The sequence below is a fragment of the Danio aesculapii genome, chromosome 1 (assembly GCF_903798145.1).
Source record: "Danio aesculapii chromosome 1, fDanAes4.1, whole genome shotgun sequence".
Classification (NCBI taxonomy): domain Eukaryota; kingdom Metazoa; phylum Chordata; class Actinopteri; order Cypriniformes; family Danionidae; genus Danio; species Danio aesculapii.
In genome coordinates, this window is record NC_079435.1 from 38,470,858 (window position 1) to 38,486,906 (window position 16,049).

At 36.9% G+C, this 16,049-nt stretch overlaps 1 protein-coding gene across 1 annotated transcript in view; it reads left to right on the forward strand.

Moving 5' to 3' along the window:
- Window positions 1-16,049, forward strand: part of chrnb5a (cholinergic receptor, nicotinic, beta 5a) — a 42,054-nt gene that overhangs the window by 14,550 nt on the left and 11,455 nt on the right. Inside the window, exons 2-4 of the mRNA XM_056481291.1 lie at window positions 6,500-6,645; window positions 13,636-13,680; window positions 14,243-14,352. Coding sequence (XP_056337266.1) covers window positions 6,500-6,645; window positions 13,636-13,680; window positions 14,243-14,352 — 301 coding nt within the window. The remainder of the gene's footprint in view (window positions 1-6,499; window positions 6,646-13,635; window positions 13,681-14,242; window positions 14,353-16,049) is intronic.

A 16,049-nucleotide genomic window follows, 5' to 3' on the forward strand; every position in this document is an offset into this window, starting at 1 on the left:
GCACAATAAAATTAGAAAATAAACGTCTAGTGGAATAGGATGGCGTAAAAGGAATAGTTCACTTAAAATTCTGTCATCTTTTATTCAACCTTCACATGTTCCAAACACATCCACTGTCTTTCTTCTGTTGGACACAAAATGTTTTATTAACAATTTGGGTTTGGGAGGAGCAAGTTCAGATAGTTAACCTGATTAAACCAAAGCCATCTCATGGCATTTTGTAACTACACACACATAACTGTACACTGTACACACACACACACACACACACACACACACACACACACACACATAACTTTCTTAGGTACACCTTAATAGTAATGGGTTTGACCCCCTTTTGCCTTCAGAACTGCCTTAATCCTTCATGGCATAGATTCAACAAAGTACTGGAAATATTCCTCAGAGATTTTGCTCCATATTGACATTATAGCATCACGCAGTTGCTGCAGATTTGTCGGCTGCACATCCATGATGAGAATCTCCAGTTCCATTACATCCCAAAGGTGCTCTATTGGATTGAGTTCTGGTGACTGTGGAGGCCATTTGAGTACAGTGAACTCATTGTCATGTTCAAAAAAACAGTCTGAGATGATTCACGCTTTATGACATTGAGCGTTATAATGCTGAAAGTTGCCATCAGAAGATGGGTACACGGTTGTTATAAAGGATTGACCATGGCCAGCAACAATACTCAGGTAGGCTGTGGTGTTTACACGATGCTCAATTGGTACTAATGGGCCCAAAGTGTGCCAAGAAAATGTCCCCCACACCATTGCACCACCACCACCAGCCTGAACCATAGATACAAAGCAAGATGGATCCAAACTTTCAGGTTGTTGATGCCAAATTCTGACCCTACCATCCAAATGTTGCAGCAGAAATCGAGACTCCACAGACCAGGTAATGTTCTTTCTTCTATTGACCAATTTTGATGAGCCTGTGCGAATTGTAGTTTCAGTTTCCTGTTCTAAGCTGACAGGAGTGGCACCCAGTGTGGTCTTCTGCTGCTGTAGCCCATTCGCCGTAACGTTTGACATGTTGTGCATTCAGAGATGCTCTTCTGCATACCTCGGTTGTAACGAGGGATTATTTGAGTTACTGTTGCCTTTCTATCAGCTCAAAACAGTCTGGCCATTCTCCTCTGACCTCTGGCATCAACAAAGCATTTGCACCCAAAGAACTGCCACTTACTGGATATTTTCTTTTTTTTGACCATTCTCTGTAAACCCTAACGATGTTTGAGTATGAAATTCCAGTTGATCTGCAGTTTCTGAAATACTCAGACCAGCCAGTCTGGGGCCAAAAACTATGCCACGTTCAAAGCCACTTAAATCACCATTCTTCCCCATTCTAATGCTCTGTTTGAACTGCAGCAGATCATCTTAACCATGTATGCATGCCCAAATGCATTGAGTTGCTGCCATGTGATTGGCTAATTAGAAATTTGAGTTAACGAGCAGTTGGACAGGTGTACCTAATAAAGTAGTTGGTAAGGGGGGATATGTACTGTATATATATATATATATATATATATATATATATATATATATATATATATATATATATATATATATATATATATATATATATATATATATATATAGCCGCATTACCTCAGATACCTGACAGATTTCCAGCATCCCTGGACCCGTACCAGTATTTGGAGCTCAAATTGCCTCTCTTGGACAGTACGCAAAATACACATATTCTTTACCCTGTTCATTATATGCAAGTGAGAACTCGTGAAGGAAGATATTTTGAAGAAATCTGGTTTTCAGTTCAGAGTACAGAAACTCATAAATGTTTGGGTCCACTTCACAATAAACAAAAAACGAGTAAATGTTAATTTTTTGGTGAACTATCTCTTTAACTTTGGTGGTAAGTTTTTGAACTAGGTTTATTAATCAAAAGCTAATATTTCAGGGTTTCCCAATGCTGTGCTGCAACTAGAAGGGCATCTGCTGAATAAAAAGATATTCCAGATTAATTGGTGGTTCATTCCGCTGTGGCGACCCTTGACAAATTGGGGACTTAAAAATGATTTTTTAAACTAATTGTTAGAAGAAGAATTGGTTGGTTTAAAGTCTTAGCTTCTCAAATTGGCATATTATATATTATATATAGTCTATAGCATGATTAACAGCATTTACAGTAATTTCAACACTGTTTCCACTCAAGTCTTCAAGAGAATAAAAATCATCATTTTCTGGGACACTATCACAATTTAATAAAAAATATTTTTTGGCCACTGCATCTCTCTTTTTTTCCATAGTAAATGAGCAGCAGACACACACATTAACCCAGTCTGTGAGCTTATTCATCTTGAGGAAGTGGCTAAAATTTGTAAAAAATTACTGTGCTAGACAGTTCAAGGAGTTGACTATACATCATAATATAGCTGAGTTTAGCAACCATTCATTAGTGTCACATGATCTCAACATGCAGATTTTAAGGCTAAGAAACATTAGTATTAATATTTTTATTATAATTATTATCAGTAATAATAATTAATTAGTAATAATAGTAATAATAATAATTTACAATGATTGTCATCATTCATTCATTTTCTTTTCAGCTTAGTCCCTTTATTAATCACGGGTCGCAACAGCAAAATGAACTCATCTAGCATAGCATGTATTTCACACAGCAGATGCCCTTCCAGCTCCAACCCATCACTGGGAAACACCCACACACTCTCAAGCACACACATACACTAGGGACAATTTAGCCTACCCAATTCACCTATAGCACATGTCTTTGGACTTGTGGGGGAAACCGGAGCTCCCAGAGGAAACCCACGGGGAGACCATGCAAACTCCACACACAAATGCCAACAGACCCAGCTGAGGCTCGAACCAGCGACCTTCTTGCTGTGAGGCGACAGCGCTACCCACTGCACCATCACGCCACCACAGTGATTGTGAAATATCAAAACATTCATTCATTTTCTATTGGATAAGTGTCTATTTCAGAGGTCGCCAAAGCGGAATGAACCACTAACTTTTCCAGTATATGTTTTACACAGTGTATGCCCTTCCAGCCACAACCCAGTATTGGGAAACACTTATACACACTCATTCACTTTTTTTTTGCTGTAGGACGACAGTACCAACCACTGAGCCACTGTGTCGCCCCCAATACTAAAACAAAATACATTTATTCACAATTATGTTTGTGCTGTAGTTTTATAATGGATTTTGGGAACTGTGTATTATTAAATTTGAATCCCCTGCAGCTTATATATACACTGAAAGACTGGCAAACAGATTAAATCAGTGAAATTGATATCATGTTTTGAGTCTGATGCTTCTGCAGATGTTTTTTTTTTTAGTCTGATGAAGCATTAAGCTGGAAATCCTGCTTACACAGATGGGTCTGAGATTAGAGGTAATAGGTCAAGCACACGTATACTCGATCATCATCCCTGGTTTATGCATGGGTATAACATCCTTGCAGATTGACTTAAACACAAACACACACATAAACTGATATGAAGTGGATCTGGTCCTTGCTTTGCTTAAGGGGACAAGCCATCCAAAATGACTAAGGCTCAGCATAGCCACAAAGGCTCAAAGGTGTGTGTGTGTGTGTGTCTGCCCGTGTGGAACGGATCATACCAATTGAGTCTGACACTATCTTGGATTCATGACGGAAACTAGGTGTGTGCGTGCGCCAGTGTTCTGTTTTGAGAATAGGAGCACAGTCACTGGAGATCTTATCCTGCATGCAGTGGGGAGGAAATGGCGTGTGTGTGGGTGCGTACAAGTTTGTACTAGTGTGTGTGTCTGCAAATGTCTTGGCAAGTCATTGTTTTGCCATGTCATTGGCACACTCCCTCCACAACATTGGTGGACTTATGAGTTATGATGGGATAAGAAGCAGAGAAAAATTATTCTGACATGTTTGTTTTTTGCTGCGCAGTAAGAGCAGATTACATGCAGCTTAGCAGACACTTCTGGCCTTTTCATGATATTCTCAGAAACTGAGGAACTATAAAAAACTCAAGGACTAGCATTGCTTTGTTACTTTCATATGTTTTGATGTTTAATGAGACTAATGGCATTTTTAAATATTTCTGGCAAATCAAATGCAGATATGTATAATATTCCTAGTCTATTCCACTTATACATTTGCTTTGTAGTATTTTGTTTGGCAAAAAGTTATTTATTTTTATTTTTAGTAAAATAAAATAAAATGTACTGATTTATTTTTAGTAATCTATAAAGAGCCAGGTTAATACAATAATCCACTATCAAATGTTTTGCTCAGACAATTTGAAGGGGGGGTCCACTACAACATCATATTTTAAACTTTAGTAGACGTGTAATGTAGCTGTGTTAACATAAACAACATCTCTGAATGTAAGACGCTCAAAGTTCAATGCAAAGTAAGACACTTGCTTTTACAGAGTTAGCCTTGCAAAGCCTGCAGTGAACGAAGTCTGGGGACTACAAAAAAATACATCCAGGTTAGTGAGATCACAAACGTTTCAGGTTATGCGTATTCACCACTCGCATACACTCTGCACAGTGAAGAGGCATGGCCAGAGGGGCTGTAATGATATGGTAGAGAAAGCTAAAATGCCGTCCAAATGCTGCTCTCAAAGCTCTCGGTTTCTGTATTTGGGTTTCCAAAGCAAATGACTCAAAGAGAGAAGTGCTTACAATTTAATTTTAATTATGTGCCAGAGAATTACAAAAAATATATAGCTAACATTTGACAAAGGAGAGCTTTCAGAATCTCTCCCAGTTCAGTGCTGGATTCGGTTAAAACTCCTCAAAGAAGGAGCAGCTCCAAACATAATAGATGAAGCTGTGGATTGTGAGCCATAACCTGTAAGTTTTTTTATTTACTAAAATTGATCTATCACATGCATAGTGTCGAGCGTTAATGGTATGTTGTAGCAAAGACGTAAACAAGGTTGTAAACAACGGGAAATGTTGTTTGGCACAGCTAACAATTTAGCTACAAATTTACACATTTATCCATCAAACCCCTGTAAACAGCTACAATCTTCAGCAGCGCTGCAGTGTCTCTCTATGCAGCCGCTTTCCATTCATTCTGCATCTCAAATAACAAACTCGCAAAAGATATGTGAAGGTTTCATGTTACTTACACATGGTTATTCCGAATATATGTGAAAGACACTTGTCAGTAGTGGGGTAACGGATCACAAATCTCATGGTTTGGATCAAATAATGATTTTTTAGTCACGGATCGCACCATTTTTTGGATGAGCCAAAAAGAGGAGGAGACAAATGTAATTTGCTTTCCATTTGTTACCCGAACAGTACTGCAGGAAACTTTTGGTTTTACAAACAGAACTTAGAAACTGTAATTTTATCTATAATAAAATGAAGAAATAATCAGCTGAATAAAAAAATGAGAAAATATTCACTTCTGTGAAAAAGATAACGCTAAATGTAGAAATCTAACATAATTTGTACAACTCATGTTTATGTTTAGTCTCATTTTGAATAAACACTAGACTGAATCTCTTTTTTGATTTTTGCATTTCAGATTTAAATGCAGCATTTCGAAGGATTAATAAACCAAATCACCATCATTTATAATTTATGTTGTGATGTTTTAATGATTAATCGTGCAGCTTACACTGAATGCAGTGATGCATTCATGCTAAACAAGTATTGACAGAAAACACCTTTAATGAAACCCCCCAGATCCCAAATAACCTACCACAACTTCTTCCGTCATCATTATATTTTACAGGAAAGCCTAAATGCTTTCATACATGTGATTTGAATGACTCGAGAGGCGATCTCTATGTGATCATTGCAAATTTAGGATTAATCTACCAGTAAGAACTATTAATCTGCGGGTCACGTGTGTTCAGAACAGTGGGTTGTGATCCTTACTAATCACAGATCAACCGTGATCAGTTAGACCCCTACTTGTCAGGTTTTATTTTAAAGAGCAGACGTGAGGTTCAGCTGTGTCCTCTTTATTTTCTGTCTGATTCAGTCTCAAACTGATACGTCTAACAGCTACTCTGACTGACAATGTTTGTTTACACTGTGCAAAAGCACGTGCTTGTAGGGGCATGACACTTTTCCTAGTGACATGGAGCCAATCCGCGAATCACAGCACGTTATGTTAGCTGACCAATCAGAGCCTCTTGAGAGCGGGCCTTTCAGAGGGACTAGGAAATATGACAGTCGTTTTCATGTTAGCTGAGTAGCAGTATATAATCAAAGTAAAAAATAACTCGATTTTTTTTACAAATGAAGCATGAGCACACATTGCTTTACATCTTATAACCACAACCAAGCCATAAAAATACACTCTGGACCACCCCTTTAATTCAAGTATTAGAATCCCAAGAATTTGAGAATAAGGTTTTGGTTTATAGATTTCAAGAAAAGTTTGATTTGTCAGGAAGTGAGCTATTTGCCATGTATTGATCATCATTTTTAATCTCCATGTGGGACTGTTTGTGTGTGTGTCTGTGTGCATCTGTGTGTCTATGTATGTGTATTAGGGTCTCTTGCTGCTGATGCTGAGGAAAGGCTGGTAGATTTTCTGCTTGGTCCTGAGCGTTATAATAAGCTTATCCGGCCTGCAGTCAATAAGAGTCAACAGGTCACAATTGGCATCAAAGTCTCTCTCGCACAGCTCATTAGTGTGGTAAGTGTCTCTTTTCCTCTCTCTCTCTCTCTCTCTCTCTCTCTCTCTCTCTCTCTCTCTCTCTCACACACGCACACACTATATTAGGGCGTACTCACACTATGTACAGTTGCCTTGAACCAGGCTGAAGCACGCTTGTCTCCCCTCCCATCTCCCGCAACAGGCCGCACTCACATTGCATTCATGCCTGAGCAAGCTTACGTCATCGATGATGCGCTGTTCAGTAAGAAGCGCTCTCGCTCAGCACAGTGGAGATTTCTTTAGTTATATCGTTTTAGTTGTTTGATAAGCAGTGACACGCAGTCAAATAATTCGCCAAATATATCAGCCACGTTTGACACTCATTAACAATAATAAAGTCCTTGTGCTGCAGGAATCAAGAGGTTTGCTGAAGCTGTCGTGCAGTGAGGGGTTTGCGTCTTTAATAATTTAACACAGTTTGCATTCATTGAACAGTAATAATGATCAATAAATGCATGTGAAAGTCTCTTAACCTCCTAGGGCTTGAGTGTCCACATACGTAGACAGCACATTTTAGCTCTTAAGTGGCTATTTAAAATACTTTGAATGTTTTATATTTTGTTACAGACATACAGGGTCATCCTGCAGCTGTTTTGCAGCATATGAAATGTCCCAAACCCTATTTTTAACTGTCCAAAATTTTGTTCTTACTCTCTGATAGTCAAAGCAAGTTTAAAAAAAAAAAAAAAAGTTAAATATGGATTAAAAATCATAATTTTTCTCTAAAAGTATGTCATATTAAAAGATGATACTTAGATTTTTATTCTAATTGGGTTCCATTCATTCATTCATTTTCTTTTTAGCTTAGTCCCTTTATTAGTCTAGGGTCGCCACAGTGGAATAATCAGCCAACTTATCCAGCACATGTTTAACGCAGCGGATGCCCTTCCTGCTGCAACCCATCTCTGGGAAACATCCACACAAACTCACTCACACACTACGGACAATTTAGCTTATTTAGCAAATTACCCAATTCACATGTACGACATGTCTCGAACCAGCGAGGCTCGAACCAGCAACCTTCTTGCTGTGAGGCAACAGGACTACCTACTGTGCCACTGCGTCGCCTAATTGGGTTCCAATAAGCCCAAATAGCAAAGAGAAATAAAAAATGTATGTAAAAAAACACCTTGGGCCTTAAGAGGTTAAAAGTCGGTTAGTCAGTTTCGGGCTCAGGCGTGCTTTGCACTCACACTACAAGCGTACTGCGCCAAAGCCCAAGTGAACCACGCTCTGGCTCACCTCTTCCAACCGGGCCGGCCAACTGAACCATGCCTGAGCCCGATTCAGAGCACTCACACTTCTAAAACGAACCGTGAAACGGGCTTGGGCACAGTCTGGATAGCATAGTGTGAGTACGTTCTTAGAGATCTGGCCCTCAAGGTCTGTTGTCTTGCAGAGGTTTGTTCCAACATTAGTCAAACAACACTCTTAATTTCTCTAAAATAAAATAAAATAAAATAAAAGTTATTTTCTTTTCCAACCTTTTGAATGACAGTATTTAATGGGCCATGAAACAGAAGGGTGACCTGTAGTTTGAAAAAAGTCCGGAAAGTGAATACAGCTTTGTTTAGGTGGGAGTGGCGAAAGAGGCAAGGGTTTGCATGAAAAGGGGAGTTTCAGTATGGGCACGCACTGATTTTCACAGAGGCAAAACAAATACAGATGCAGGGAATACAGACAGTGACTACGCTTACATGGACATCAGTAATCAAATCGCGTCACAGCTCTATCCACATTTCCTCCGGAGTTTCGTGTAATTTCGGGTGTTTCATTCTTAATTTGCCAACTTTAACTGCAGTTTGGCATTTTCACTTTCATTCAGAAACATTTCATGCATACCCCCCTTTGACAAATAAGATATAGGATTCAAGCAACTGCCGGAAGAGTGTGGTTTTAATGGAATTTTTGATACCGCATGCCGTATGAGAGAAAAAAAACCCTCCGCATTTCTCAGTAAGTTAGATGCATTTGGTAGGTGCAGAGAATAGTGTCAGACAGCCGTGTGTCTGTAGACTGCTGATCCTGTCACAAAATACGGCGCAAATCCTACATGAGAGTATTAGTTTGATTAAGGCATTTACATCTGTCAGTCCATAATACTGCAGTGATATTAACATACTGTAAACTTAGTAACTAAATCATTTTGACTAATGTATGTCTTTAAAAACTGAAAGGGTACTGCTGATGATACTAACAAACTTTTCCATCTGAGTAAACATAAACAAAGAACATTGATCTCACACTTACCAGACAGGACAATCAACACGAACTGGAACCGTGTCTTTTTTTTAAAAGAAGACAATCAGCAAATACGGATTTCACCATTTCTAGATGTGAAAAGCTCTCTGGTAAAAAGTGTTTCTTACAAACATAATTTTGTTGCGTGTTAGCAGACCACTGTAATCCACACCTGAGTCCAGCTGTGCTCTCAGAGCGGGAAAATGAAAACAAAACGTTGCAGCACGTTTATAAACGCAACACTGAAGACCCATGTCTCCAAACAATTCTTCTTCTTCCACTTGTTTTAATTACGGTTCACAACACAACGTGGTGTCTCTCTGCCATCTGAACATTGTAACAGGGAAAAACAGTCTTCGAAGCTATATGCATATTAATGAAGTTGCACCTCATACACAATAAAGCACACTAATTGGTTTGTACCAAGTTTTTCTCTTGAATTAATGATGAAATCTCAAAGATATTACGTTGTACCTGCCAGTACGGACATCCAGTCTCCACACTGGAATTTACACAACATCTCAAAAAAAAGTGTTTTATTGTTTCGTGACCCTTTAAGGCATTGTGCATAGCCTAAAATTGTGTTTTCCCAGGACAATAAAAATGTACAAAAGTTGGTCATTGGTGTAGTACCCTTTAAAAATGTGTTAATACGTATGAACTGTACTAGCATGCAACATTTGTACATTTGTAAAAAGTAATATATATATAAACAGTGCATGTAATGTCACAAGCACACAATTTCAGCCATGGCACAGCAGTAACATGCCCTTGACACATTACAGACTTGAGGTACATTCACATTGACAGGTAGATTCACATTGACACTGTATTCTAACCAAGCACAATGCCACAAAGTGACAAGCGACAAAACAATTTGTTTCTATTTTTGTCATGTTGGACCGGGTTTCCACCCAATGCTAAATCTCATTTGTTCAAATCTGTGCTTCACCCAACTACATTAAACAGCAAATCCATTCTGACTGACTTTCACTTTCAGTAAGATTTTCAGTTTCATGTCATGTTAGGACACAGTGTTTGTGCTCACACGGCTGAATGATGCAGGTTTGAGTATGGATTGTGTCATGTCCTGAACCCTTCATGCTTAGGGCCCATTGATTTTCTGTGATGCAGAAAACACAGTCGAAATCACATCATTTAGTCCTGAAATGGAATTTGAAGAAATGACTTCGTATTCATTAATCATTATAAAATTGCAATATTTTGTGCAGTTATAATACACAGAAAAAATTGCCAAAAATGGCTTTCTTACTGTTTGTCTAACTAGAAGAATTTTCTAAACAAGAATAAAACTGTTGTTTGGATTTCTGTAATAATAACTCAAAATGAAGTGAGTTTTTCCTAGTACAAGCAAAATGATCTGTTAACAGGCTAAGTAGAATAACCAATAACAAGATTATTTTACTTAACCCAGTAGGAGATTGCTTTGTTTGTTTTAAGAAAAAAACTCACTTAATTTTGACTAATTTTTTCTCAAAACAAAACAATATTTTTTATTTATCTAGAAAATGGTTCTTAATTTAAGATTTTTTGTTAATTTTTGGACGAGATACAAGACTAAGAAATAAAGACAACCTGTTGTGCAGTGAAGAATATGTGACAATTCAGTTTGCAGAACCATTATAAACTACATAAAACAAACAAAAAAACACAACGATGTACCTTCTTTATTGATTGATTGATTCATTTATTGATCATTATGTGGATGTAATGTCAAAAAATCGAGTTTTATTTATAAAAAATTCATCACCATCAAAGTGACTTAACCCTTATGTAAGGTTGAGGATGTTTTTATCCACTTTGAGTCTTAATTTGGCCATTACTTTTTTCGTGTTTCAGCTAGCAGAATGATTTTTGGTGACAAATCTTATTTTGACACATATTTTGAGAAAATGCTTCGAATAAAACAAAACAAAACAAAACTCAGCAATACACTCTTGGCAAATGTACTACCCTTTTGTTATGTTAGGGATGAAAACATCCACTAAATTGAACTGCTGTAAAATGCATCAGATAAATATTTTTTTCAATTTTTTTGCTTAAATCTGTCAATCAACCTCAGTCCTGACTAAATTACTAAAACTACTAAATTGCTTAGAAAATTACAGGGTTTTAACTCTTTAATTACCAAATTCATAAATCATGTCACTGATTTGGTAAAAAAAACACACACAAAATGCTGTATTTTCAATACAAAAAGTAATTGTGGACTGGATTTTGGACATGTGAAACAACATTGCCCTTGATGCATTGTTTTTGATTGATTTTCATTTATTGTTGGATGCAGTTTTTGCCCTATTGACTTTCATTATAACCACATTTTTTTAAATTACAAAACCATAACACAGTATAATCATGAATTTTTGATTGTTGGTGATTTTTCCTGCTGGGAAGAGGTAAAATTTGTAATTTATACTGTTGATCATCAGTTGTTATTAACCCTTTAGATAGGCCTTTGCAAAAAAAGCTTAGTTTCTGGATATTTGTAACCAGATGTGACACCGACAACGGAAGTGCGGATCCAAATGCAGGTTTATTTGAGAGGTCAGGTAAGCAATTGTCAACACAGGGGCAAACAGAGGTATACAGGTAATACAGAGTCATTGTCAGATATACAGGCAGATAATCAGAAGGCAGGCAGCAGACAGGGATAAACAGACAAAACAAGGCGAGGGTCAAAACACGGCAAAACAAAGGAAACGCGGTGTAATGGTATGAAATGTAAACAAGATTCAGCGACTAGAGTGAGCTCTGTGCTGCTTAAATAGTGAGTGTTATCAGTCCTTGACAATCCTCCAGCAGTGTGTGTGCAATCAGTTAGGATCAGGAACATCTGTATGTGTGTGTGTGTGTGTGTGTGTGTGTGTGTGTGTGTGTGTGTGTGTGTGTGTGTGTGTGTGTGTGTGTGTGTGTGTGTGCGGTGCATGAATGAAGTTGTATTCCATGATGTGGCGGATTTGTAGTCCGTTAGCGATCAGTGTATGTACCAGCGATCTGCTCAGGTTGGATTACTGGTGACCGTGACAATATTATATGGAGTGTAACAGCAAATTAAAGTGTGTGTGTGTATGTGTGTTTGTGAGTGTGAGAGTGACCTTTGCGCACTTCCCTTGATGTGTCTGAAAAAAATCTAAATATGCATCTCAGCTCTTAGAATTAAAGTAAATAAAGAAGTAAATAAAAACAAAGACTGTACATTAATGCACAATCAAATGTGGTTATAATAGAAGTCAATGTAGCAAAAAACAGCCATCAACAGTAAATTAAGGAAAAAAAATGAAAATCTAACAATGCATACCAATGTTGTTACTAATTATTCACATGTACAAGACTGTGATAAATGTGAAAATCCTGTGTGATCCTGTGAAAATCCAGCCCACAGTTGCCAGTTACCTTTTTATATTGAAAATACGTCATTTTGTGTGTTTTCCCCACCAAAACAGTGACATCATTTGTGAACTTGGCCATTAAAGAGTTAAAATCCTGTATTTTTAAAAAAAATATGTTGTACTGAGGTTGATTAACAGATTTATGCAAAAATAAATAAATAAATAAATAAATATTATCTGATGCATTTTTACAGCAGTTTAATTCAGTGGATGTTTTCATCCCTAACATAACAAACGGGGAGTAAATGTGAACAGTGCACAAGGGTTAAACCCGTTTTTAAATTTGCCAACCCATAAATATGAACTAGATAAAGACTATATTTGACCATTCTGTAAAAAGAAAATACTAACAAAAAATAAAATGCTGTATATCTGATTCTTTAGGTAACCTAGTTAAATTTGCTTATAGTGCAGGATTTAAGGATTGAAACCAAATCCATTTTTATTGGAGACAAATTTATTTGGCCAAATGTAAATGGTACCATTTTCACAAATAAGATACAATCAGAGAAAATACATGACAGGTGTAAACAGTACACAAGAAACCAAAACAACAAAATCAACATCTACATGTACATGACAATGGTGAACTAAGCTAAAATAAAAGTTTTTGTGTTTTGTGATATTTGTTTACAGAAAAATTTGTAAAACAATTTTCGTTCACACAGGTCCTCGAAAAAATTTCAAGTGTTCACACTTAGCTGGTGATTTATAATAAGCTTTTTTTGGTATGCTGTCTCTCGAGAGAGCCCTGAGCTCATAAAATTCTCGAGCCCAGGGCTCCTTCAATTCGCAGAGCGAGAGGGGAGATTGAGCTTAGGTAGATCTCAACTCCCCGGCTGAAATGGCTATGGTAAACTGTGAAAGGACACTGGAGAACCCAGGGGAAACCAATGTGGAACTGAGAAGAACATGAACTCCACACAGAAATACCCACTGGCCCAGCAAGGACCAGAGCAGGCAGTGTGCCACCACTGGGCCGCCATGCCACCCAATCTATGAGAAAAAGGAGAAGGGGAGGAAGGGGGGTTTCTTCCAGATGAAGTTAATCGTGGAATGAAGACTGTGGTTATTTATAGTAACTTAGGAACCATATGATTGGAGGATCATGATTAGCTAATGCGGGACTGGCTGTGGTAAATTATAAGCAAGTGATCCTCTCGCAATTAGTTTATAAATAAACTTCACAAAGTGGATTTCATAGGGACCTGCTTATTCTTATATTTCCCAATCCTGCTGTTCATATTCCTGCCATCAAGTTTATCTGCCCTCTATATATTGCTTATAAAAACACCCAATGTTCTGTGCTTTTTTACAGAATGAGAGGGAGCAAATCATGACAACAAATGTGTGGCTGACTCAGGTAAACTCACCTGCTGTACCTGTGCACTCATCTGGATACTGTTATAAAACACAGTGAAATGAACTGTCCCACACATGAGTGCACCTACAGCGCAGGGCAGATTTCAGTTTTAATTAAATCACTCTGGAAATCACATTTAACTGAGGGAATGGATTTAGTACAAATAAAGGCCTAGAAAAACATTTATAACCTATTGATAATGTGTCTTCAAAATTTCAAGTAGGAATATTATCATTTTAGAGAAAATGACAATAGAGCTATAAAACTCTTCTATATGTTCATACTTTAAATACATGATGTTATTTATGCACACCTTTTTCATAATATTAAAGGTCTGAAAACATGCAATAGTTTATATTATGCTGTAAATGCTTTACATGATAAACTTATTTAAAAATTTTCAAAACATGTTATCTGTAGACAAATGAATATTTTGCTTAAGACACATATTAATTGTAACTCCAGATAACTCATAATAGCTTTGAAGAAGTCTCTTTCCAAAGATGAAACATGTTAATCACTCATTTTGACCAGTTTCAACCACATTCTTCTTTCTCTTTAGGAGTGGAACGACTACAGACTGATGTGGGATCCAAATGAGTATGAGGGCATCAAAAAACTGAGAATACCATCACGGCACATCTGGCTTCCTGATATAGTACTCTATAACAAGTATGTCATCAATGATTGTCAAAAATACATTTCCTTTGTGATTTGAATAGAAAATTATAAAACAAAATGGATAAAAAAACTCTTGAGGCTGCATTCGCTATTTATGTGATCAAAATTTAGTATACTATACAGGAAATAGCTTTTAACTATTGTTAAACAGTAGTAATATTGTGTAATAAAATGCTGTAATAGGGTGATGCAGTGGTGCATGGGGTAGCACGATCACCTCACAGCAAGAAGGTCGCTGGTTTGAGCCTCGGCTGGGTCAGTTGGCATTTTTCTGTGGAGTTTGCATTTTCTCCCCGTGTTGGCGTGGGTTTCCTAAAGACATGTCCAAAGACATGTGCTATAGGTGAGTTGGGTAAGCTACAATTGGCCATAGTGCATGTGTGTGTGTGATTGAGTGTGTATGGGTGTTTCCCAGTGATGGGTTGCAGCTGGAAGGGCATCCGCTGCGTAAAACATATGCTGGATAAGTTGGCGGTTCATTCCGCTGTGGCAACCCCAGATTAAAGAAAAGAAGATGAATAAATGAATGAATAATACTGTAATAAAGTGACACAAAAAAAAAAACATGTAAATATACTTTAAAGTCTAATTTATTTTTTAATGGCAAAGCTAAAATTTTAGTAGCTATTGATTTATTAAGATTTATTTTAGAAACTGGAGTCAGTTTCTAAAATAAATCTTTTTATTATGCTAATGGTGCTCAAAAACAAATTATTATCTTAGAATATTCATTCATCATTTTCTTTTCAGCTTAGTCCCTCCATTAATCCAGGGTCGCCACAGCGGAATAAACCACCAACTTATCCAGCATGTTTTTGCGCAGTGGATGCCCTTCCAGCCGCAACCCATCTCTGGGAAACAACCACACACACTCATTCACACTCATACACTACAGACAATTTAGCCAACCCAATTCACCTGTACCTCAAGTCTTTGGACTTGTGGGGGAAACCGGAGCACCCAGAGGAAACCCACGCGAACGCAGGGAGAACATGCAAACTCCACACAGAAACGCCAACTGACCCAGACGAGGCTTGAACCAGCGACCTTCTTGCTGTGAGACAACAGCACTACCTACTGCGCCACTGCGTCGCCTAGCTTAGAATAACAGTGATACATTGTTTTCAGGATTTTGAAACAAAATGTTTGAAAATTATATTTGTTAGATTTTTTTGTAAATAAATAAGTATAAATCAAGAAACTGAATACATTTTTATTCAAGATAAAATAATTAAAAATAAAATAAGTAATTTCTTTTAAAAAAATGTATATAAAAAAGAAATTAATATAAAATATTTAGCTGATCCCAAAATTTACAATACAACAAAAACATATTTGCTTCCAGTCTCTAGAATCCTTAAAAATGTTTCTGTTATGCTGATAGTGCTCAAAAACAAATGATTAATTTAAAATAGCCTAATGAAAATATCTGTTTTGCTTAATACCTTACAGTAATACATTGTTTTCATGATTTTTCTGCTAAAAAAGTTTGAAAGAATTACATTTCTTCGATTTTTTTTTTTTTGTAAATGAATTAGCAGAAATTAAAATGTTTAATTATTTCTAATTCAAGATAAAATAATTAACAATAAAATTAGTACTTTCTTAAATAAATAAATACAATAAGAGAATACACAATAGTCTGAAAATTGTCTAGGTACAAAAGAATTCCATATGTAGAACACAGA